General features: G+C 36.3%; 1 protein-coding gene across 1 annotated transcript in view; it reads left to right on the top strand.

The window, feature by feature from the left end:
- The window catches only part of LOC140166742 (thrombospondin type-1 domain-containing protein 7A-like), a 283,222-nt gene that overhangs the window by 104,965 nt on the left and 152,015 nt on the right, over nucleotides 1-26,242 (top strand). Inside the window, exon 3 of the mRNA XM_072190238.1 lies at nucleotides 7,296-7,407. Within this exon, the coding sequence (XP_072046339.1) occupies nucleotides 7,296-7,407 (112 nt within the window). The remainder of the gene's footprint in view (nucleotides 1-7,295; nucleotides 7,408-26,242) is intronic.

Below are 26,242 nucleotides of genomic sequence, written 5' to 3'. Positions count from 1 at the left end.
AAGTGTATCAAATATGTCACTGTATGAAATCAGCGTTCCAATTTAAACTGTATCAAATTAGCATTGAAATTCTTATCCTTTCATTTTATACACATTTTATACATAATTATATCAAAAGTGTATCAAATATGTCACTGTATCAAATCAGCTGCCCAATTCTAATGCTGGCCAGCGGGACCGCCCTATTTTTGATACATGCCATTTGATACACTTTTGATATAGTTTTTTGATACACTTTTGATACAGTTTTTTATACACTTTTGATAGTTTTTTGATACAGTTTTTTGATACACTTTTGATACAGTTTTTTATACACTTTTGATACAGTTTTGATACACTTTTGATACAGTTTTTTATACACGTTTGATACAGTTTTTCAAATTTCAAAATTGGTCCAATCAAGCTCAAATTCAACAAGAATTATCCTTACATGATCTAAACATATTTGCAAACATTAATGACCCCAAAGTGAAGGGGTCAAAGGTCAAATTTTGAAATTAGTCTAATCAAGCTCAAATTCAACGCTGCCCTCTACTGCTAATGCTGACCTCTAGCACTTTCCCCCATCACGGAGCAGCTCAATGCACTTTCCCCTATCAACGTTCAAAATTACAACGCAATAGGATAAACGTGTGAGAAAGTCATGCAAAAAAGAAGCAAAACCCAACCAAAATGGAACATACATACATCAGAGGGCCTGCTTGGAATGCAGTGCTTGTCACTGAAGTTGTTACCCTCAATAAAGAGACAAAAAGGCTACCAATAACATCTACTATACAGGCATGTGCTATATTCATGCTTAATACATATACATTGAGGCCCTATATATAATATATAGTAAGCTTACCTTATCAGAACAAAGTCAGATATTTCCTCTTTAATCACAGTCCCTGATTACAACTACATTGTAACCTAATGTGCAGTCTACAAGCATGTTTGTATCTTCATCATGATAAATAAAACACCATAATTTGCTCTAAAATACAGTACATTTCCAAATGCAAATCCTGGTGTTAACTGCATACATGCCACATGGGCAAATTTGAAAATGATGAGTCATTATCTAGACATGTGATCAGTTATTGATACAGTTTTGATACACTACAAAAGGTCAGTTTATGAAAGCCCAATTTGATACACTTTTGATATACCTCTAGCCACCCAAAATAAACTAAGTCCAATTTAATACGCTTTTGATACACTAAAAACAGGCAAAGTCCAATTTAATACACTTTTGATACACTGTATGCAGCCAGAATTTGACTAAGTCCAATTTGATACACTTTTGATATACCTCTAGACACCAAAAATTAACTAAGTTCAATTTGATACACTTTACATACACTAAAAAACAGGCAAAGTCCAATTTAATACACTTTTGATACACTGTATGCAGCCAGAATTTGACTAAGTCCAATTTGATACACTTTTGATATACATCTAGCACCAAAAAGTTCACTTTGATACACTTTACATACACTAAAAAACTGCAAAGTTCAATTTGATACACTTTTGATACACCACAAGCATGGCCAAAATGAACTAAGTTCAAATTTGATACACTTTTGATACATTTTTGATACAGTTAGGTGGTATTTGATACAGTTTTGATACCTTATATTTTCAGTTGATACATTTTCAATACACCCTTTGTATATCAAAACTGTATTAAATTGCTGTTTGATACAGTTTTAATACACTTTGATACACTTTTGATACACTTCTTGCTGTATAGAATTTCTGCTAGGGGTGGCAAAGCACATAAGCTTTAATATATTCCCTGTGTAAACAGGAATATACTGATTTCCTATAGCCAGGCTTTTGCTGAAAACATAAATTTGGCCAATTATATAGAAAACACCTAAAGAATGATGAGTGCTGTAACATGCAATCATACAGGCCTTAATATCATTATCAACACCTTCCTGTTATGTTTCCTTATCTTGTCCCATAGTTAGACACTATAATGTGTGGGACAAACCCAGCAAGCACAAAACATTTTAAAAACATTTTAAACAGCTTATTTTTTGGGTTTTTGGTTTTGGTATAAACATTTTAATAACATTAAATGTCGGGTTATATGAAGGTCTTGTAAACGTTTTAAAACGTTTTGTATGAAAACACACTACACAAATATTTTTTTAATATTTTCAAAATGTTATTGTAAAATACTTTTTGCAAAAATTGTTTGCCAAATATTTGGTCAAAATTTAAATAATATTATGTTAGAATATTTGCAGAAAGATATAAAAAAATGTGTTTGAATGTTTTATACCCTTTATAAGCTTTTATATATACCTTTTATATAACCCGATATTTAAACCGACATTTTCTGGCAACCTTTTCTAACCTGTGGCGAAAATGGTTTGTGTTTGCTAGGAAGTTACACTGTTAAAGTATTTTGTGTTTGCTAGGAAGTTACACTGTTAAAGCATAGACCCTGAAAAAGTTACAAAATCATCCATTTTATCTGCAAAAGTCTCCCAAAGAAGAGAAACTTGTCGGTTTAGATTGTGGTGAATTTGTCAAAGAAAAGGCCACTAACACCTTGAATTACTGACAGTCCGGATCAGGACTAAAAACAATGGTGTATCTGTCCATTGACTATTATTACTAGGCATGCAGGAAATTGATTTCCTTGTTTGGTTTCATTCAGATATCAATAAAGGTCATTAGGTGTCAACAAATGCAGAGATTCAGATTTTATCTGAATATGAGTTAAAAATAACATTTGAGTAATATTTGCTGATTGTATTCCACTTAGTGATATTTCCCTTGTTGAAGTATTATCATGATTATGCAACGCTGTTCTCCAAACTTTTGCTTTCAAAGATATTGATTTAACTTGTTTTCTCACTTTGTATTTTGAAAGAAACAAACCTGATGATTTGCCAGTGAAAACTGTCTAAAATGAAGTCAAATTTGCATCGTAATCCCTGCAGAATTTGGAACCCTTGACGGCAAAGGGATCACCCTGGATGGTCGGCATATATATATGACTGACTTATTAAAATATTTATCTGCGGATGAGCCAAATAAAAGATAGAAGGCAATTGCATTAAATAAATAACTAGAAGCCAGCTAGCTCTCTTAAAGATGATAACCAAATGATGGAGTGCTTAGCTAACAGACACGTGGATGAATTATTTATTATGAACTTGCTTAAGGAGTAAACAATACACGCTAAGAAATAAAGGTTGTAAAAAGGTTCTATTTAGAACCTTTATTTCTTAGAGTGTATGTTCAATTGTCTACCACCACTATTTTCTAAGCATGTTTCCATGATTCATTTTCATTTTCATCTTAAAATTACCAAATGCATGAATATTACACAAATGATGTGAATTATTTATTTTTCCATTAAAGTATCAATTTTCTTTGTGTTGTTACATCAATTTTCTCGTAAAGGTGTGTGACTCGATTAACAGCCTCATCCCCTCCATCTAAATTGAGATTTAGACATAAGATGAAAGCTGTATTAATGTAGAATCACCAGTGTTACTATCCACAAAAAATGCCCCTCCTGCTCATACTGGGTCACAAAATAATTAGGTCGATAATTCTTTTGCCAATCTAAGAACAAATGTGTCTGATGTAATTGGGTTAATGTTTCCTATGATGTAACAATCTCACCTCAGGTGAGAAGCCTAGATATGTTGATGGATTGAAAAATGCTCCTATAGGGGTACTGATTATTATTATGTATAATGTGCGCAAAAAGTATCCGGACACTTAACTGGCCAATTTTCAATTTTATACTATTTTACCCCGAAATAAAGGTAAATTTTGTGTTTACCAAGCTAATTTTTCAATTTTACACTATTAAGGTGGGGTAGGGGTTTGCCATTTCTTCAAGGGGTTTAGGGGGTTGAAACCAGATAATTTGGGGTTAACACCCCAAAGTAAAAAGTGCCCCAATTGCTAGCGCGGAGCTCGTGCTTTAGGGCGTGAGCGGTGTATCATTGGAGTACTAGGCATGGAGTTAGTGCTAGTACTGGGTTGCAGAATTGTACAGATAAAAAAATCTGCCAGGGATCACTACGAGGATGCTTTTGCAATAACCCCAAGGTATGTGCATCTAACCATGGTGGGGTGACCAGCACGTAAATGTACCTCCACTACCCCTACACGGCAGGTAGAACTGGGTTATGTACATTGTACCAGTAGCAAAAACATGTATGGCAGAATACAACGTCTTGACCTGACATTACTCACACAAAATAATTGGGTCGATAATTCTTGTGCCAATCTAAAAACAAAACAGTGTTAATGTGTCTGACGTAATTGGGTTAATGTTTCCTACACAAGAAACATACCTCAGGTGAGATAAGCCTAGATAAGTTGATTGTTTGAAAATGCTCCTTGATGATAGGGGTACATGTAAAAAAAAGCGCAGTGATTTATAGTGTGCTACGCACAGGCACAATGCATAGACGTTGATCCACAAGCCTCAGCACACTTTACAGGTTGTCGCTGACCACTACGGCCCCACATCATCCATAAACCATCAAACAACAACACAGGGACTTGCAGCTAAGAAGTGCACACCCTAGACAATCCACAATTGACCATCGCACCCAGGATCAGTTCCCTAGTTTCGTACAGGTTACAACAAGACAATTAGCATGCAGTTTTAGTAGGTTCCTTATCCAGGGGAATTTCATGCTAATTTCAAGCTAAATCATTAAAAAAAAAAAAAAATTTGTTCACACAAGAACGCACTAACCACTCGCATCATAGTCGAATGCCTTATCGATTGAGCTAACTTGCCTGCTTAATATGTACTGAATAAATCAAAATAATCCTGTATTCGTGTAGAATCACTACCCACAACAAGTGCCTCTTTTACTGATATTGGGTCACTAAATAATTAGGTCGATAATTCCCATGTACAAACAAAATGCTAATGTGTCCGACTTAATTGGGCTAATGTTTCCTATGATGCCAAAACTCATCTCAGGTGAGATAAGCATAAATGAGTTGATAGGAAAATATGTGTGCATGGTTTGTCTCTTTCTTTCGCAGTATTAATACTTTCCTATGTGGAAACTATCACGTTCTAATTAGTGTTTTTGCTATACTACCGTAAAAATTCGATAGTTATCATATGTGCTTACTATCGAGCACTTTTAAAACATGCAAACATGAAGAGCCCCATCCACAAAAGTGTAAAGGGTTTTGAGCAAATCATTGATACACATAGTTATATATGAACAAGTAAACCTGCAAAAGTGTGTCTCAAGCCCATTAGCTCAGTTGGTAAAGCGCCGGACTTCGGTACAATTTCATGTTTTCAAAAGCGCTTGATAGTAAGCACATATGAAAACTCTCAAAGTTTTTACGGTATAGTTGTTTTTGTGTCTGCTGAATGAATGTTTGCGGGGACCAGTGGCGGTACCAGGAAATTTTTTCGGGGGGAAGGGGGCATTGGGGAGGGGACAAAATCGACAAATTTTGCGCAAAATTGCTGCAAAAAGCAGAAGTTTACGTAATTTGGGGGTTTGCCTCAAAACTGGGGGCAAGAAAAATATTTGGGGAAAATGCCCCCCCTGTAGCGCCGTCACTGGCAGGGACACTTATCCAGTCAAAGTTCTGTCTGTATGGATATAAGAATGGATTTTAAGTTAGCAATTGATGGTGCTTTCCTGAATTTTATTAGGTTAAATATAGAATTTGTAAGACAAATAATATGAAACAAGTATAATGCAATCAATATGGAGACCGTGAAAGCAGGCGACGCTTATGATCTGCAAATCGCCAGATTGTTTGTCTGTTTTGGGGATATTAGTAGATATATTTATGTATATTAGTAAATTAATTGGTTATAAAATTTGTCAGTTTATTTGTCAGTATATTAGTAAATTTAATTGGTTATAAAATTTGTCAGTTTATTTTGCTATTTAAAAATAGTTTGTGTGTGTGCAAATACTAAGTGAGGTCCTGATTTGCTGCAATAGGCGCTCCTAGGAAATGAGAGTCAAAATTGAGGAAATAATGCCATGGGAAGAAAAAAAAAAAGAAAAAAGGAGGGAGAGAGAAGAAAAGAAAAGAGATGAGGAAGAGGGAAAAGAGGAGGGAAAATGAAGAAGAGTGAGGTACAAGATAAAAGGGGAGGGCTGTGAGGAAGTGAAGCTACTGAATGGAAGAGGAAATCTTTAAAGACACTGGTTGTGCAAAATTTGGAGGAATTCACACTATTGTTCCAAGAAATAAGAGCAAAAAAGAGGAAGGTGTTGGTGTTAGAATATGGAAATGGGATAATATGAGGAAATTTACAATTCATCACCATAGGAGGTATTCAATGTAATTTAACAGGAAAAAAAGAAGTTGGATGAAGACAGGTGGAAACAGGTGGAAACAGGGCTCATTATTTGAAGACATTTAGAGAGCCGGCAATCACATCTGAGGAAATTTATAGAGAGGCAGCAATAAGGATTTTATGGGAACAAAAGTCATGAAGGAATTCAGTGTATCAATACTAATGCCACTGAGAAGAGGACAAACTGGAAAATATTGAGGAAATTTAAAAAGAAGAACCATAAAACAAGTTGTGCTCCTCTGACAAAAAATGAAAGAGGAATGTGGGTAAAGGAAAATAAAAGGGGAAAGGAGCCTCTGTCCGACCAAAATTAACCCCAAACTAGTTTAAAATACCACGAACATTGTCATCGTAAAGCCTTTTTTGGAAGCTCTACGACCTAACATACAGTTGCTCTAAAAATACACGCTATGTTAACATTCTCATCTTTTGAAGTGCAGAATAAAGCTACTTTATGCATGGTATGGCCTTGAGCCTTAAAACTTTGCTCCTGAGGAAGAAATCACAATTTGCACCCCTGATCCACACTACCCCTGTGGAAGATTTAGCTTAAGTGTTCCACGGAGGGAGTATGAGTTTTGATTAGAATAGACAAATTGGGTAACTTCCATTTGAAATACTCACTCCAGTTGTGGAAGATATAGGTAAAGCCATAATACAGATGGAGTACAGTGTATGGATTTCAAAATGAATAACCCTGACCAAAATTACATTTAGAAAACATACTCCCCCTGTGGAAGATATTTCCAAAATCTTCCACAAGGATAGTGTGGATATCAACTGGAATAGCCCAATTCACTTGTAATGCCACCTGTTTACTTGTTAGCACTTTTCTTCAAAAAATTATCTCACCAAAATAGCAAATTAGTTTCCTTTCTGACAGAATTTTATCATTTGAATACAACTTGTAAATTTCTGAGCATTGTATAATCACACAGTCTTCAAACAATTTGTTTTTTCCCCTCTTTCAATACAGATGTCAGCCAGAAATGACACGTGTGAACTAGGCCAACGTTTTCGCACCATCACATGCATCGATAATGGCGGGGAGGAAGTGAAGGAGTCGCTATGCTCACAGAGCCAAGAAGGTAACAAAACTATTTCAGTTCTATTCAAAGACGCTTTATTATATTTCTAGTGTGAAGAAGGAAGTCCTGTTATTGATGTAGACTTTGGGTTGTATGAGTGGAGAATTTCTCTGAATTTTGAGATACAAGCTGTCTTCTAAATGCATGTGATGATGGTTGCAGCTAGCACATTTTTTTGTCAGTGGTGTACTCCCCCGTACTGGGTGAGATTTCCAGGGTAGGCAATTTCTCGGGTGGAAATTGCAAAGTCGGGTCATCATGCAGCTAACTTGTAGAGAAATTACATTTTCATGTAACATGTCATATTTAGTCTCTAACACACATCTTTCGGCTTAGCAACTAGCAGGGTATGTTAGCACATATACCGTAAAAACTTGATAGTTAGCATATGTGCTTACTATCGAGCGCTTTTGAAAACATGAAATGGTACCAAAGTTCGTCGCTTTACCAACTGAGCTAATGCGGTTGAGAAACAAATGTGTAGGTTTACTTGTTTAAAGTAACTATGTTTATCGCTGAAAAGTGATGACTTTTTTCGATGGGAATAAGCAAATTATGATGACATTTTATCAGTTTCGCCGTCAAGCAATGATTAGAGATGCATCAATCCCAAACTACACTATCCCACACAGGTCAATTTTTTGCGCTTAATGTCCCTTTAATTTACTTCAGGAGTAAATTTGCTCCTTGGTGTTCATCAGAATAGTTTGATCAAAGGCTCACTCTGGTAGATGGAAGTCCAGTTAATGAGCCTAGAGCACAAAATTGATTTGTTTTTTAGTGCAACCTACATATTCTTACCAAAGAAAATAAGTAGGGAAGAGGTGAAATATGCACTGTGCTCCATTTCTATCTGTATTGAAATCGGCCATATTGAATTGTTAAGCATAAGGACAAATAGGACAAAAATGGTTTGCCGATATATTTTGTGCCAAAAGCTAAAATAAAACAATAATTGAGTTTTTACATCTATTTATACACATACATGTAGTGCCACTTTGAGGACTGTTAAATGTCAAAAATGACCGAATCCTTAACATTTTTCTGCAAAATCAAAATGCATGTAACATTAAGTGCACCCTCCAAAATCTTGTTTTTTTATCTCATCCAATTTAAAATGGCTTATCAAAAAAAAAACCTTCTATACCTCCTTTATTAACCTTTAATTGCATATTTGATGAGTAGAAGTAATAAAATCAAGGCTAAGAAATAGTCATTTTCATGTCATTTTGTCTGCATACTAGTCTATTTGTCTCAATTCTGAAGTGCTTGGCAAGACACATTCTTAAATGTCAAATTAAAAATATTAGCCATCCTGTCTAAAATATGTCGGATTAAATATTAGCTACACACTGAGACACAATTGGGTTATTGGTAAAGAATGGATTGTGTACACTAAAATAAAATAGTAAACTGCATATTTTATTATTAAAGTATAAAATTAAGATGTTGACAAATGATTAAGTATGTTTTAACATGTCAAAACAATGACATAGAAATATGTTAAACCATATCTACAAATCTCTGAATTCCTGTTGATTTGTTTTATAGTACATACACTAATACAGGGTGTCTCTGTAACAACTGTATAATGTTGTTAAATCTTAATGTGTGTCTCTGAAAGAACTGTACTACCAGAAATGTGTGAAGAAATCAAAATATTCTTGTATTCATGTGACCCATGAAAAGTGCCTCTCGTATTCCTATTTAGGCACAAATAATTAGGTTGATGCTAGCTGTGATTAAGCCTGAACGCAGGATTTTTGGAAAAGTGGACCTTTTTCAGGGGGGGGGGGGCAATTTTGTGAAAAGTGGACCTTTCCCCTAAAATATTTTTAAACTCACAAATGGGATCTGTTTTACTTTTGGGAAAAAAGGACCTTTTGAAAATTGGGGGAGGGGCACTCCTCCCAGTTTACGTGCCTGACATCAGTTAAAAAATTAAGGGGAAGATTGGCAAATAGCATAAAAATATGTGATAGTACTTAAGTAGTTTTGTTATTCAATAACATTAACTATGCAATGCTCTGGCTTTAAAAGTACTTACAAAATCAGTAGTGCAGTTATATCGCAGACACCCTGTATAATATTCTGACAGTTTTAAGTTTTACAAATTTGTTTTTCAATGACAGAATCAGCACACATTATACAATTCACATTATTTAGACAGTCAAAATAAAATCAGCACTTTCACCTGCTTTAATACCAGCTTTCAGGCATATTTTGTTTACAGCAGTTTAAGTATATCCAAATAACTTATAATGAGATTTTATGATACAATTATTAGTGGTTGAATTAACCTATTTTGATATTAACTGGTTGACTGAAGTGTCAATTTCATAATCAAAATACTTAAATATTTCATTTTTGGTGGCGTATGGTATAATTGGAATGCTAAAATAATAAGCCAACTAACTTGCTTTTGAGGCTGAATATATGCAATATTTGTGGATGCAATGATGTAGATTTTTATTTAATTTATTTTTAAAGATTTTATTTAACATATGCCTCAGGACACATATGCTTATGTTCAAATACGAGTTAGTGAAAAAATAGGTCATATTGGAAAATCTTTAAAACAATATGTGTACTGAAAAACTACATGTTTAGGTTTATTAATGGAATAAAATGGATTTTAATGATGTGGCCTACATAAAGAAGGCTAAATATAAATTATTTTTTGATTATTTTTTTGTTCATAATCATTTGGGCAAAATATCAATGGACTTATAGAGTGAGATTGCAAAATGTGCTAAATTTGTTTTTTCCCTTCAATTTGTAAAGCATTCAATTTTAGCTCTATTCAGAAGACAAAACTTCGGCACATTTGCGCCGGGAAACAAATATATAGTAAAAACCAACCTGTTTTAACATTTGTTTTATTTCAAAACATGTTCAAAGCTCTAGTCAATCACATTATAGGATAAAATTGATGTTGCTGGGAAACTGGGAAAGACAATGTTAGCATTTACCGTATATTTGCTCACATTTTCCAAAATTTTATTGAAAATTTTGTGATAAAACTAGCAAAAATCCTGTAGCAAAAATCACAGGATTTTTTCTTGTGTATGAAATGTTGGGCTCGTGCATTAGCTGTCAGGGTTGCCAAACCCGCGACTTGGTAGCCCAATTGGGTGACTTTTGAAGATTTTTCATGTGACTTTGACAATTTCCTGTCCCATAGAAACTAATGGTTAAGAAAAAATTGGGCGACTTTTCAACATTGGCTCCTGCGACTTCCGATGGTTTTCTGTCCCATAGAAGCCAATGGTAAAGAGAAAAATTGGGCGACTTTCGATTATTTGACCCGCGATTCGGGCTGAAATGTTTTGGCAACCCTGTTAGCTGCATCAACATCTCAGTATGCGTACATTGTTTTGTACAATTTCACCTCCAACAAGAGATACGCATAAACCGAAAAATGTTTGCATTTTGTGTGATACCCATAAACCGAAAAGTGTTTGCATTTTGTGTGAAATAGTAAACAATATCTTGTATTATTCTTTCTACTCCTATGTGCCTCATTTTACTTGACTGAGATTTTGAAATCACAAAATCTGGTTTCATTATATTTTCTTACCATTCTAAGAAAGTTATTTGCATTTTGTGTGTAAGCAATCCCTCATATTATTCCTTCTATTTCTATGTGCCTCTTGTCAGTTGGTTGAGATTTTCAAATCATGAAACGCAAAACTGTTTATTTCTTCTCATGTTAAGAAAATTTCGTATGAAATGGTAAACAAGACCTCATATCACTCCTCCTATTGCTATCACTAGGATTCACAACATGCTCATCTATCAGGGCACATTTCTTTAACCTCAATACAGTTGCACATACATTGAATGACCTTTGGAAATTTGGGTACAAAATCTCATACTCTGCAACTTGAGGCCAAATTGTGTACTATGATTGTTTGATTGAGGTTATTGAACTATGTTATTGGGATGAGGCCATTGTAGTCCATAGTGTATGTGCCTCCTGTCAGTTGGTTGAGATTTTAAGATTGTGATATATATTGCAAAGCCATGATTATTTAATTCTTTTCATATTAAGAAAGTTGTTTGTATTTTGTCTAAAAACCGTAAGCAATGCCTCTTTATCATCCTCCTATTTCTGTGTGCCTCATGTCAGTCACTAGGATCCACAACATACTCATCTATCAGGGGAACATTCTTAAACCCTGATACATTTGTACATTCATTGAATGACCTTTGAAGATTTGGGTACAAAAACTCATACTCTGCAACTTGAGGTCAAATTTTGCACTATGATTATGTAATTGAGGTTATTGGACTATACCATTGGGATGAGGCTCTTGTGGTCTATAGTGAGTTGACCAAGACTTTGAAATCAAGGTAGTAATGCAATGCTGAATGATTGAAAGCTGTACCTCTAAATATATTTGATTCTATCAAGTTAAATAACTCGCATGTCGGTCAAAATAATTACGAGAAGCTTACAAACGAAGTGTGCAACTTCTTTCATATTTTCTAGTTATCATCAACATACAAATTGTCATATCTCATGAACTGTTTATCCAATTATAGCAGTGCTTTCACCTTTTTGTAACATTTAAATTTAGGGATGAAATTTAATGAAATAGTGAAAAATTGATTTTGGCAGTGAGAAACTCATTTTGCCTGATTGCATCACATTTCTGTCAGCCAAAATGAGAAATCCAGAGTCCTATACGTTATTGAGTGGATTTTTCTAGCGGACTTAACAATATAATAAAGAAACTGGGCTAGTGTATGCCAGTGAGGGCTGTGGTATTGTTTATATTCATGACAGGTGAACATTTTTATTGAATATAGATATGAAGGCTATCCAGATGATGATGGGGTTGTTTTGGATTGAAACCGGTCCGAAACCAGACCAGCCAAAATTTCACAATCAGGAACTACTGTATAATCATTCATTTTTATAGGCAATTTACTTTGTTGATGCTATGAAGTATAGAATGTATATATTGATGGGCAAAAAATGCATTGAGCATGATGATTTGACTATATTTGCATTTTGTTTTATTTAATCCGAACCATTCCATATTATTTCACTTTAGATTTATTGTATGGATATATCTCCACCAGTAAGGAGGAGTATGTTTTTGCAGCATTTCAGGTTTTGTTATGGAAATCATAGATGTATGAGGAGGGACAGATGGTTTCCTCTTCCTGATAGAATGTGGTCAGATGTGAGGAGGAGTTGGATAGAGGGCTCGCCAAGATATGGTGTTTTATGATGAGGGAGAGAGGGGTGGTAAAGTTGATCTATAATATTTAAACATAAGGAGAATGTTTTAAAAGATTCCAACTTGTATCATTACCATGTTTGTTTTATTTTACCTGGACCAAATGAGGAGGCCAGAGGCAGAGGGAGTATGTTTTTGCAGTGTTTCAGGTTTTGTTTCGGAAATTAGAGATGTATGAGGAGGGACAGATGATTTCCTCTTCCTGATAGAATGTGGTCAGATGTGAGGAAGAGATTACTAGAGGTCTCTTTAAGATATGGGGTTTTATGATGATGGAGAGATGGGTGGTAAAGTTGATGATCTATTATTTAAACACAATGAAAATGTTTAAAAAGATTCCAACTTGTTTTTACCCCCGATTATTACAGTGTTTGTTTCATCTGATCTGGACCATATGAGGAGGCCAGAGGGAGTATGTTTTTGTAGTGTTTCAGGTTTTGTTATGGAAATCATAGATGTATGAGGAGGGACAGATGGTTTCCTCTTCCTGATAGAATGTGGTCATATGTGAGGAAGCAAATGATGAGAGGCTCTTCAAAATTTGGCATTTTACAATGAGGGGCAGAGGGGTTGTAAACTGGTGATCTATATATAAACACAAGGAGAATGTTTAAAAAGATTTCAACTTGTTTCATTACCATGCATGTTTGTTTCATCTGATCTGGACCATATGAAAATGGAGTATGTTTTTGTAGTGTTTCAGGTTTTGGAAATTATAGATGTATGAGGAGGGACAGATGGTTTCCTCTTCCTGATAGAATGTGGTCATATGTGAGGAAGAGATGACTAGAGGGCTCTCCAAGATCAGTGTTTTATGATGAGGGAGAGAGGGATGGTAAAGTTGATCTATATATTTAAGCACAAGGAGAATGTTTGAAAAAAATTCAAAGTTGTACGTGAAAGGGTGTACAGATTACCGATTTAGCATGCGGCGACACAAAAAGGTGCTTCAAACACATTTTGAATTTGTTTTTGTCCATTTTGATACTTAATTGAATGTGAGCGAGCGAATGAGTAAGCTAGGGTTGAGGGGGTCAGGCGGGGACATCTAGCCTATTAGTTCAAGAGGGTCATTATTCCGAAAAGGGCTAAAGTTATAGTTTCGGCAATTTATGTTAAAATTAGAGTTGGGGTTATGTTCAGTGGCGGGACTGTGGGGTGGGGGGGGGGTTGAAATATAACTGACAACCCGATCCATGTGGCATGCTTAAATGATTTCCCTCAAATTTAACCTTATAAGAAGTGTTGAAACATTTAAAACTCAAAATTGCTGAACGTTCCTTTAAAACTCTCTAGGCAATGTCTATTGTGACAAAAGAAAGAGTGGATCAATATGCCAATTATGTACCTTATTTAAAGGTAAAAGGTCTCGTTTAAATTGTAGCAAAATCTCGGGGATAAACTCGCTGGTGATAGCTCACATCTATAATAGATCAAGCCGGTTTGAAAAGTCTTGTGTTTTCATTACATTTAGATAAATGTAACCTATTACTGTTAAGGTCTGGACACAATGGGTAAGATATAGAGCAATTTGTAATGTTTTGACCCTGTTTCTTGTTCATTCTCCTTGCAATCTGCATATGGAATTGTCCATGTCCTGCTTGATGGACCGTTTTTAGTTTACCAATATTATTGGAAAATAGCACAAATTATCATATACCATATACATGTAAAATCTACTTAAAATTAATAAATTCACTTGAGAACCAAAAGGTCTAGTTTCGGTACAGAGTTTCTCAAGGTATAGATTTTGAAATTTAGGATACTAGTAATGAGCTTCACCTGTAACAGATAGGTTGATAGCAATGCATTAATCTTGCCCTGATAAGTAGAAAATAAAGGAAAGGTATCTAGAGCACTATGAATGGAGGATATAGATAAATGGGAAGTTAACGAGGAACTGCAAGTGAAAATAATAAAGTTACTCCAATCATGAGGTGACTTCCTCGCTGCTAAATGTTAACTCAATTTCTTCACTCATCAAAAATTCTCTTCCTGTAAATGAAAGTGTCAATAATGCAAGTGTGAAGATGTATCAAAAGATATATTTGTTCTGCAGGGTTGAGAGCCAGAAAGCCTCAACTCACAATCACATGCTCCCACAAAATGAGCATAAAGTCGCCAGGGCACTACAGTTACAGTCCATTAATCATGACAACATTTAATAGAAAACAAAAGACATTGTGGCGGAAATATTGATTTTTGACGACCAAATTTATGCAAGGAAGCATCCTAATGTGTTTGGTATGATTTTAAAGGGTATAAAATAAGGATTTCAAATCTGGAATATCTTAGAAAAATATTTTGTCAACTTTATGCTCATTTTGTGAGAGCTGGTCATGGTGAGTTCAGGCTTTGTGTTTCTCAACCTGCAAAATATGACATTTGCCACAATGTTGAAAAAGGTGATACAACACCAGATGACTTAGACTTTTAAAAGTGAATTAACTATCTTAAGGGATCTGGAAATAGCATTTTAAGCATTTCGACAGTATTTTTTTGTGGCACATGAGAGCATATCAGACATATCGAATTGCATTCTGAATCACGAGAATGTCTTTCTGATATCAAATAATTTTCATTTTTGAAAATCACGATATAATACAAATTTTATGACAAATTATTAAAATTTGATATTTTTCACATTTTTGATATATAACAGTCCTCGAAGTAAATTTTATAAATCTAATGATATATTCTTAAAGTGTGTAGCTGGGAGGAAAAGCCAACAATCAATTGAAAATTCTGACCTTTCATATTGAAGATATGGATTTTTCCCCAAAAGACCTAATTTTTTTTGGTGTTTTGGAAAAAAATCCATATCTTCAATACGAAAAGTTAAAATTTTCGATTGATCGTCGGCTTTTCATCCCACCTACATACACTTCAAGTATAAATCATCAGATTTATAAAGTTTACTTCGAGTACTGTTAAATATCAAAAATATCACAAATTTTAATGATTTGCCATAAAATGTGTATTACATTGTGAATTTCAAAAAATCAAAATTATTTGATATCAGAAGGACATTCTTCGTATTCAGAATGCAATTCGATATGTCTGATGTTCTCTAATGTCCCACAATAAATACTGTCCAAACGTTCATACCCCACCCCTTAACTCTCCCAAAATTCAATTTCTTACAAAATGTTTCATTAACCCTTATTAACCCTACCCAGAGAAGATATTGTGCACAATATCTTCTCTGGGTAGGGTTAGGGTTAATGAAACTTTTGCCTGCTGCGCCACTTGAGTAGTGATAGTTACATTTAATGGGAGTGCTTTGAAATTGCCCATCTTTAAAGACTCTTTTTAATTTTGGACAAATTAAACACAAGTCTAGACACAAAGGTGTGAGATACAGAACAACCCTGATTGACCATAACAGTAGTGTAAGATTCATTGCCCAAATTAAGACCCAGTCCACACTCGTATATTTTCGTCATTGTGTCGTAATTACCCGATTATGATACATAAATGACGAGAGCGTCCACATGGTCAGCACCTCGTCATCATGTCGTAATAAATTCACGCTACGCTGATTACAAAGCCCATTGAGTATACATAAATACAATGACAAAATGCGTACACACAGGTAATTTTCATCATTAATTACAACACGATCATGCTAGAAACCGGCCCAATGATGGAAATTTTCACCATTCGCGAATGATGACACGATTGTAGTATGCCAACGACATTGAGCGGACACACGGTACTAATATTATAATACGATTATGACACAATCGTAATCGACGGGAAAAAACACACTCGTGTGGACCGGGCCTAAGATGGGAGCGGGTGTAGTTAAAATTTATCGTCTTTAATTTTTGACAAATCAAACACCAGTCTAGACACAAAGGTGTGAGATACAGAACAAACCTGATTGACCAAATTAAGATGGGAATGGGGTGTAGTTAAAATTGGCCGTCTTTAATTTTGGACAAATCAAACAAAAGTCTAGACACAAAGTTATGAGATACAGACCAACCTTGGCATGGCATGACCCCATTTTCTGGCCAATGCTGAAAAATTGGACAGAAATTTGTGACCATTACCTAATTTTTACCCATTTTAACATTAAAATATCCAATTTTTACACACACAAACATCCCAATAAATAGTGTGGTAGCAAGTGAGTGGTCAATTTTGCAATTTTTGCCCCCATTAGAAATTTTGCCTGCTACGCCACTTGATCGACCATAACGGTAGTGATAGTTACATTTAATGGGAGTTTTTTGAAATTGCCCTTTTAATTTTGGACAAATTAAACACAAGTCTAGACACAAAGGTGTGAGATACAGAACAAACCTGATTGACCATAACAGTAGTGTGAGATTCATTGCCCAAATTAAGATGGGAGCGGGGTGTAGTTAAAATTTCCCATCTTTAATTTTGGACAAATCAAACACAGTCTAGACACAAAGCTATGAGATACAGACCAATCTTGGCATGGCTTGACCCCATTTCTGGCCAATGCTGCCCAGTGGTATAACAGATCTATTTCAAAGGATGGCATTTCAAATAATGTCTGGGAGAGTTCTTTAAAGGGATTTACAAAGATTTTCTGTACAAAATATTTTGTTTAACTGCACTACTATAAACAGTCAACAATTATTTGTAGGTGGATTTGATCATAACATCTCATGTTTATTTCATAAAGGATTTAAATAACCTACCTGCAAGTGATGTAAGTGTAAATGGGCTATTCCAGTTAAAATCCATACACCCCCTGTGGAAGACATGACCTTAATCTTCCACACAGGGAGTGTGAATTTCAAATGGAGTTACCACACCATTTGAAATACACACTCCCTGTGTGGATTTCAAATGGAGTTACCTGAATCATGCAGGGGCGGACTGGCCACTGTGGCGTTGTGGCGATTGCCACATGGGCCGCTTGGTTCTGGGCCGCTCAGGGCCGGTTGCTCAAAAAGAAGAGAAAAAGAAAGAAAAAGGAAAAGAAAGGAAAAGGGGAGAAAAAAGGGAAAGAGAGAAAAGGAAAAAGAGGAGAAAGAAAGGGAAAATAGCAGAAAAGGTGAGAGAATGGGGAAGGAGTATCTTAAGTCATAGGCCCTAGGGCCTGAGGCATAGGTCCGAGAGCCGAAGGCGTAAGGCCCAAGACATAGGCTCTGCCTAGGGCTTAAGGTATAGCCCCTAACACTAAGCTATTATAGGCCGGCCACTAGTACACCGTCGCGGCATCACCTACAAATGGCCTTTTGAATCAATTCTCTAGACCGTAAACACAGCAAAAGGCCAATACTCTAGATGCGATACAGTAAATTTTTAAATTTTAAGCCAACAGCAAAATATTGGGCTGGCTGTCAATGGAATATTGGTATTTAATTGCGGCTGCGGAATGAGGCTAGGGCCGGTATGGGCATTTGGTATTAGGCAGACATAGGAGAAAGAAAGGAAAAGAGAAGAAAGTAAGGGGATCATTGAGGAGGAGGAGTAATATAAGGGCCTACACAGTGTGCCCGCTGTTTGTCTGCATAGGGTCTAAGGCCTGTAGAAATAGGGGCTGATAGGCCTACAGGCACTCGACTTTCGAAGTGACGGGAATGTGCGGACAGTTTGAAACTATACATGCTATAGGGGTCTTTTGGTGAGAGCTTCACGCCATATAACCAAGGGGTCATTCAGTAAAGAGGCCTCAAAAGGGGGTTCTTTCAGTGAGACTGGGACAAAACTTGGGTCAAAATATAAAAGTTGACAAATTTTTGATAATTGTTTTTCAAAAGTCATCAAAATGGGATTTTTTTGAGAAACAACGGTGAAAGACTACCAGAAATTTGTCAAAAATTCTTTCCAAAGGGAGGTCTTATTGTGACAGGAAAAGAAAAAATGGGGGTCATTGAGTGAGGAGTTCAGTAATTCAGTAAAATAAAAAATAAAAAAAGTGGTCATTGAGTGAGAGGGAGTTGAAAAATGGGGGTTTAATGTGGGTTGTGGCCGCACTGCACGCACATCGCTTCACTCATTTTTTGTGAGTGCCCCCCCCCTCCCGGCCTTTGGCCCTTTGGACCACCATCAGCTGTCAAAACTAGCACGACTAGACCATCATTCGAAAACCTCTGGGCTGGGGTGCTCCTTGTAATGCAGGGATTACATTACATAATACTTACAGCCACATTACTCAGTTCAATACTCAAACCAATTTCTTTCCCTTTTGATGTCTCAACTCATAGGCGTAGATCCCGGGGATGGGGGATAAATCCCCCCCCAAATATTTTAAAAGGGATGGTCCATACAAGCCCCCCCATGATGACACCTGTAGGCCTATGTGAGTTTCTGACCAAATCAATCTCATATTTGGCCATATTAGCCTAAAAAGTGTCAATTTATTCCACTGCATCATCACCAGTTTAGCTTCAATATGCCAAAAATGTCTGTGCGCTTCGCGCGCATTTGTACAATAAACTTATGTCGCCAAAAGGTGCTATTTCAAGAATATTTTTCCAACCCCAATGTCAAAAACAAATCTACGCCACTGTGGAGTTTTATCACGCTCGCTATGAAATGATCAATGCAATTTTTGCCAAAGCTCACTACCATTCGATAGATGCTGTGAACTACCAAATCGCAATAGTTTAAAAAAGTTGCTATTAACCTTTACCCAGTAGGCCTAAACAATTTTTATCATTTGTCTTTTAATGATTGAATATATACTCACGATATGATAACACAGTTCTGCAAAGATGTAATTCTATATGTGTGCAAATCAGTCAAAACATAAAACATGCACTGCACTACTTATAAATTGAATAACTGTTGGTTTGATCTTGATTATTGCAAGTGAGTGACAATGGATAAAGAATATTTCAAGTCTGTACAAATGGAATTTGGCTTCAGAAATCGTTGTCAAATCCGGGCTTCCTGACCCTCTAGAATAGCTAAAACCCTTAGTTGTCCGGGGCTTCGACCCCTGGACCCCCCCTGGACCCCCCTGCGCTAGTCGCTACGCTCGCTTCTCTCTATTTGAGTAATAGGGCCGGTCTTAATAAATTTGCCACGGCCGCCTAAAACCACCAGTCCGCCCCTGCCTGAATGGGTAGTTCCATTTGAAATCTACACCCCCTCTGTGGGAGATTAAGGTAATGTCTTCCATAGGGGGTGTGTATGGTTCATATGGAATAGCCCAATTTCTCCAAAAATGCAAACATCTGAATTTGGATGAATTTTGTGATCACTGATTATCCCTTTAATCAAAGTTTCAAAATCTCAGAAACGTTTCTGGCCAAAACTGTGTCTCTGACCAAATTGAAGCAACATCCAGACATACAAACTTGTGGGATTACAGAGCAGAATTTGTATAGCCTGATGACCGTATTTGTAACAGATTTCTATTGACTATTACCCAGCAGTACCGAGTCTATTCGAATGAAACATTGCCAGTTGGGACAAGCTGGATTCATCAAACTAGTTCAGTGTTTTCCACTTGGACTATTTGCAGATGTTTGGCAGCTGAGAGCCTGCAGTTCTCAATGTTTATTTGTAACAGTTAAGTTAGCTCAATTGGGACTGAACTTTGGTACTTTCGTGCTTGTACGTATACCTACGTACTTGTGTCTCCTTTTAATAGCGAGATATTTGGCTGCTGTAGCCAAAATAAAATGATAGAAGCATGGATGCATCAGCTTCATTTCATGATGAATTATGTCATTGTATAACATGATTGAATTCCAACATATACCACCTGTAAACACAAAGACATTTTTCCCAATAATTAGTATGGAAGCAAGTGAGCGGGTCAATTTTGCAATTTTGCCTCCTTTGGTTGAAATTTTGCCTGCTATGTCATTCGATCGACCATATCTGTAGTGATAGTTACATTCAATGGGAGTGCTTTGAAATTGCCCATCTTTGGCTGCTGTAGCAATATAAAATGACAGAAGCATAGCTGCATCAGCTTCAGTTCATGATATGTCATTGTATAACATGATTGAATCCCAACCTATACCACCTGTATAACTTCCTTGTTGCCAAGTCATCCTTCATCATGAAGAGCTGCCATTTAGTTTTACATACACTTATAAAAGTGGGAAAAGTATCAGTCCATATTGACAATGTTCCTTTAACAGCAAGACACAGCCACACATCTGCAGCACTTGTATTTAGTTGCTGTAGCACCCTACTATAGCAAAATAAAATGACAGAAGCATGGGTGCATCAGCTTCAATTCATGATACATTATGTCATTGTATAACATGATTGAATACCAACATATACCGCCTGTATAACTTCTTCTTCGTTGCCAAGATATTTGGCTGCCGTGGCCAGAATAAAATGACTGAAGCATAGCTGCATCAGCTTCAATTCATGATATGTCATTGTATAACATAATTGGATCCCAACCTATGCCCCTGTATAACTTCTTTGTTGCCAAGTCATCATACATCCTGTTGGTGCAACAAAGTTCATCATGAAATAGTTGCTATTTATGTTTTTTTACATACACTTATGTGGAAATGTGCCAGTCCACAATGACAATGTTCCTTTAACAGCAAGACACATCCACACATCTGCAGCACTTGTATATTAGATGCTGTAGCACCCTACTATAGCAAAATAAAATGACACAAGCGTGGGTGCATCAGCTTCAATTCATGATACATTATGTCATTGTATAACATGATTGAATTCCAACCTATTCCACCTGTGTAACTTCTTCGTTGCCAAGATATTTCGCTGCCGTAGCCAGAATAAAATGACTGAAGCATGGCTGTATCTGCTTCAATTCATGATATATCATTGTATAACATAATTGAATTCCAACATATACCACCTGTAAACTTCTTTGTAGCCAAGTCATCATACATCTTGTTGGTGCAACAAAGTTCATCATGAAATAGTTGCTATTTATGTTTTTTTACATACACTAATGTGGAAATGTGCTAGTCCACATTGACAATCTCCCTTTAACAGCAAGATACATCCACACATATGTAGCACTTGTATTTCTGCTGTAGCACCCTCTGCAGCGAAATAAAATGATGGAAGCATGGATGCATCAGCTTTAATTCATGATACATTATGTCATTGTATAACATGATGGAATTCCAACCTATTCCACCTGTGTAACTTCTTTGTTGCCAAGATATTTGGCTGCCATAGCCAGAATAAAATGACAGAAGCATAGCTGCATCAGCTTCAATTCATGATATGTCATTGTATAACATGATTGCATTCCAACATATACCACCTGTGCAACTTCTTCGTTGCCAAGTCATCATACATCCTGTTGGTGCAACAAAGTTCATCATGAAATAGCTGCAATTTATTTTTATACATACACTTTTTTAAGTGTGGAAAAGTGTCAGTCCACAGCGCTGATGTGTCGATGTTCGTTTAATAGAATATTTCTGATATGTTGATGTTCCTTTAACAACAAACCATATCCCCACATCTGCATCACTTTTATTTAGCTGATGTAGCAGAACAAAATGACAGAGATGCATCAACTTGTATTCATGATATGTTTCATTGTACAAAATGATTGTATCTCATCCATAACCACCTGTGTCCTGTGTTAGGCAACCTACCAAAATATTGATGCATGATGTCCTATAAACAAAACTAGTTTTAAAAAGGAGGAGGGGTCCAAAATTGTGTTTTGGTGTGTATTTAAAAATTAAGGGTACAGTATCAAAGCTTCATGATTATGTTTCAGGCTGGGAGGGAGGGATCAGCCTTCGAACTAAACTAGTTCGTTTATAGGATGTCATCGATGATCTTTTGCTCTTTTCAGCCACTTTTTGGCAATTCAGGCGTATCCCCCCATTTCAAGATGGATTGACGCTTAATGGTTCCATACTTCGATGTTCCTATATGTCACCCTGCTGACATGTTGCATCAATGTGTCATCCTGTTGATGCAACATAATGAAATAGCTGCCATTTGTTATTATATAAAGTGACGTACTGATTAATATCCATAATCAGGTGAGCACTGAGCATCCCATCCTGAACCACCTGTAATGTGTAACTTCTTCAGTGCTAAGTCATCCTGTTGGTATAAATAAGGCATACTGTGAAATAGCTGCCTTTTGTTTTTTGTATTTTGAGCCAAAACACAGAGGAGAATGGGGCACCAAAATCATACTAAAATGAAACAAAAATGCATTTAGGGTTTCAACTTCTGGCAAGCCTTAAACGAATTTTAATTTAAGGTGGCCTACACAATTGACATACCGTATTTCGTCAAATAAACGCCCCCGGGGGCGTTACATTTTCCCAAGGGGGGGCGTTTATTAGAGGTCATTTTAGCATGACAATTCCCGTTAAAATCATTAGGTAAGCTTAAAAGTCACGCTAAATGACGAACTATGAACTTTTGACACCGACTTTTTGGTTCACTTCCGGGTTGCAGATGCAGATTTTCGCCATTTATTGCTGCTATTATCAACCATGTGAGCAACTTGGTAAGCTTACTACACAAGATAGCATGGAAATATCGGAATTTTTGAAACATCTTGGTTGAAAAAAGTGGTGGGGGCGTTTATTTGAGGGGGGCGACTATTTGACGAAATATGGTACATAATAATGTAACAACATGAGGGAGCTATTTTAGATACAACTTTTTGTTGCACTCTTTAAGGATATAGAATAATACAATTAAGAACTAAACCAGGAAAGTACCAGTGACATTTGGGGTCCTGAAGAACAACTTTGAGACAGAATGGTCTCAACTTCAGTGGCACAGTTCATCCATCCTCATTCAACACTGATACCTTAAAATTTGACCTTCAAGTTGTGGAGTATGAGTTTTTGTACCCAACACAACAAAGGTCATTCTATAAATGTACAAATGTATTGAGGTTAATGAATTGTGTCCCTATGGATGAGCATGCTTGAAATCCCAGTGATATACTGGATTCACCAGGACTGATGATTACAATAATTGTTCAGTTTCTTCTTGTTCAATGCTTAGATTTGGAAATTTAAATAATTTAATGGTAGAGTGATTGATTTCTTGTGGCAAATTTGTGGAGGAAATGGGACTGTGAGCAATGTAATTTGGTAGAAAGACAGGGGCATGTCCATAATTGATCAAACAGAGAGAAATCTATGTATTTATGCCATGTATATCTATGTACATCTGCCCTATAAACTTAACAAATAGTCTTGTAAATAAAAATTACATTTCTTGGGTGCTGCTGCCACCCCTCCCCCACATCTCAAAAAAGCCAGTTTTTGTTGCAGCATTTTGATAATGCAAAAATTCCCAGTAGTGACAAAATACTAGAACCAAATAGGTTATACCCAAAGAGTGCCAACTTAAAATTATCCTATGTGTGATGGTATGGTAAATCTGCCATTTTGGTTTGTTGCTCATGGAAGGCAAATTGTGTGTCAACAAAATTTTTTGACAAGAGCCAAAAATGATTATTTGGGTTTTCAAGCTTCTAATGTTTTACCGAAAGAACTAACTTGACTGCATTTATTGCAATGGATCTGCATTTATTGCATCGGGTAAATGCACACCAAAATGTCATCTACTGGCTTAAACACTTCACTCAAGTGATGTGCAAAAATAAAATCTTGCAAAACAAATAGTAGTTTCCCTTTCCTTGCTCTGAATCTAGTGACCCATTAAACATCACCCTTAAGACCTGACCAGTAACAGAATCCATTTGTATCATAACATTGCGTAGCAAGGCTGATTTCCTTAATCACTGGTTACATTGGTGTAATACCATATCCTTATTCCCCAGGAGAGATTTCTTATGATATCCCCTACAACGTCTTAAGGGTCCAGGTTGTCGTTTGATTAAACATGGTATACCGCTACGCCACCGTTTCAGCTCAGTCTGTTTTTTTTTGTCTTTTCTCCCACTCTCCCCTTACAGTAGACTTGGTGTATGTACGGTCTTGGTCAACTTATCTTATACTTCCCACAGTGCATTTCTTCCTTGCAATGGCTGGTGTATGGGGAGGGGGAAATGCCTCCCCAGTCAGAACTCCCAGATCCCCCCATAAAAAGGCCCAAAATGTCCTCTTTTTGCGGCAATTTTGCTCAGAATTTGTTGATTATACCCCTCATCCCCTGAAATTCCCCCCGAAAAATTCCTGGTGCCACCACCATTACAAGGTGGCCTGTATGCTTTTTGTACGATGACCCCATAAAATGTTCATAATCCCTGATAATAGCTGGCACGCGACACCCGACGGGATAATTACTTTACCACACAAGAATTTTGGAGTCGAATTTAAGTCAAGAAATTCGACTCCAAAACACCCCGAGGTCAGATTTATTTTTAGCCGACCGTTAGCTCTGCAAGTGGCCTTGTGGCCGTCTCCTCCATTCAGTTTACACTGTGTACTGTAGCATAGGGCTGTACTGTACATGTTCAGCACTTGTCCACACACACACACCCTTTCGATTTGCTGTCTCACACAGCTCAGTTCCTTGCATTTAGTTGTTTTATATTTTCACATTTTTAACTGATTTTAATTACACCATATTCCTTACATTTTATAATGTGAAGACAGTAATAATATTTTATGTATATTATTGCAATGAACAGAAAAAATTATTCAGATTAAAGCATGTTTTAATTTTTTTAAAGCAAATTGTGAATATTTTTTCACAGAAAGATTGGCATTTAGGCCTACTAGGCAATTTTATTTTAAGAAATAATAAAACAGAATAAAAAAAATACATGTTTCTCGTCCGCTCCCTCCTCCTTTATTGAAGATTTTTCAATTTTTTTTATTTTGTAAACTTTCAATTATAACTTGTTGAAAAAGATGTTTCATAAGTTGAAACTTATTTTACAGCTTTGTAAATGCAAAATACATCATTGGGGTCACTAGAGGGGCCACAACGACATCGCCTGGCTAATAATTACCTGGTACAGCAGGGATACTAAAATAAATACCCAGGATCGATACACGTGAATTTGCTATGCACGAGTTTGATATGAGAAGAAAATCTTTGGATACCGTGTAGAAAATGATGAATATCTCCCGTAAATGATTTCAGTATAAAGAAGCCAGATGTGGTTCCTTGCACATGAATATATATTTTGAACAGATGTGATAGTCGATATGTATAATGACCATGCGTGGCGGTGGATTCAATCTACCATGGCGATTTCTGCCATGAAGATATCGGGCGATGACACTGTGGGGCCTACCTCTCAAAACAATAAAATAAAAATGGCCTCCTCCTTTTACTCAGATATCAATCTGTATGTCGAATACCCAAAATGTTAATCAGTGATATGGGTAGGCCTACTAGGCCTATTATAGGCCTACTTGCGCAATGTGTGGCGATTCTTCATCATAACGTCACCCTGAGACCCCAGTAGATAAAGTAGTCAAGTGCCATTTTGACGAAATTATGTTATTGGCAGATTATAAGTCACTAGGGTCAAACATTTTTTTTTTTAAAATTTGGGTCGATTTGACCCCCTACAAGTAGGGGTCACTTAAGGGGTCAAATTGGGTCAAAATTTAAAAATGGTCCGATTTGTTTAGCAGTTATAGGGTCGAGGTCAATCAAAGGTCAAACGAGGTCAAATTTTCAACAACATCCGATTTGCATAAATGATACACAAAATTGTTCTTCTCGAT

This window comes from Amphiura filiformis, chromosome 12, assembly GCF_039555335.1.
Source record: "Amphiura filiformis chromosome 12, Afil_fr2py, whole genome shotgun sequence".
NCBI lineage: Eukaryota > Metazoa > Echinodermata > Ophiuroidea > Amphilepidida > Amphiuridae > Amphiura > Amphiura filiformis.
This window is presented reverse-complemented; position numbering and strand designations above follow the sequence as displayed.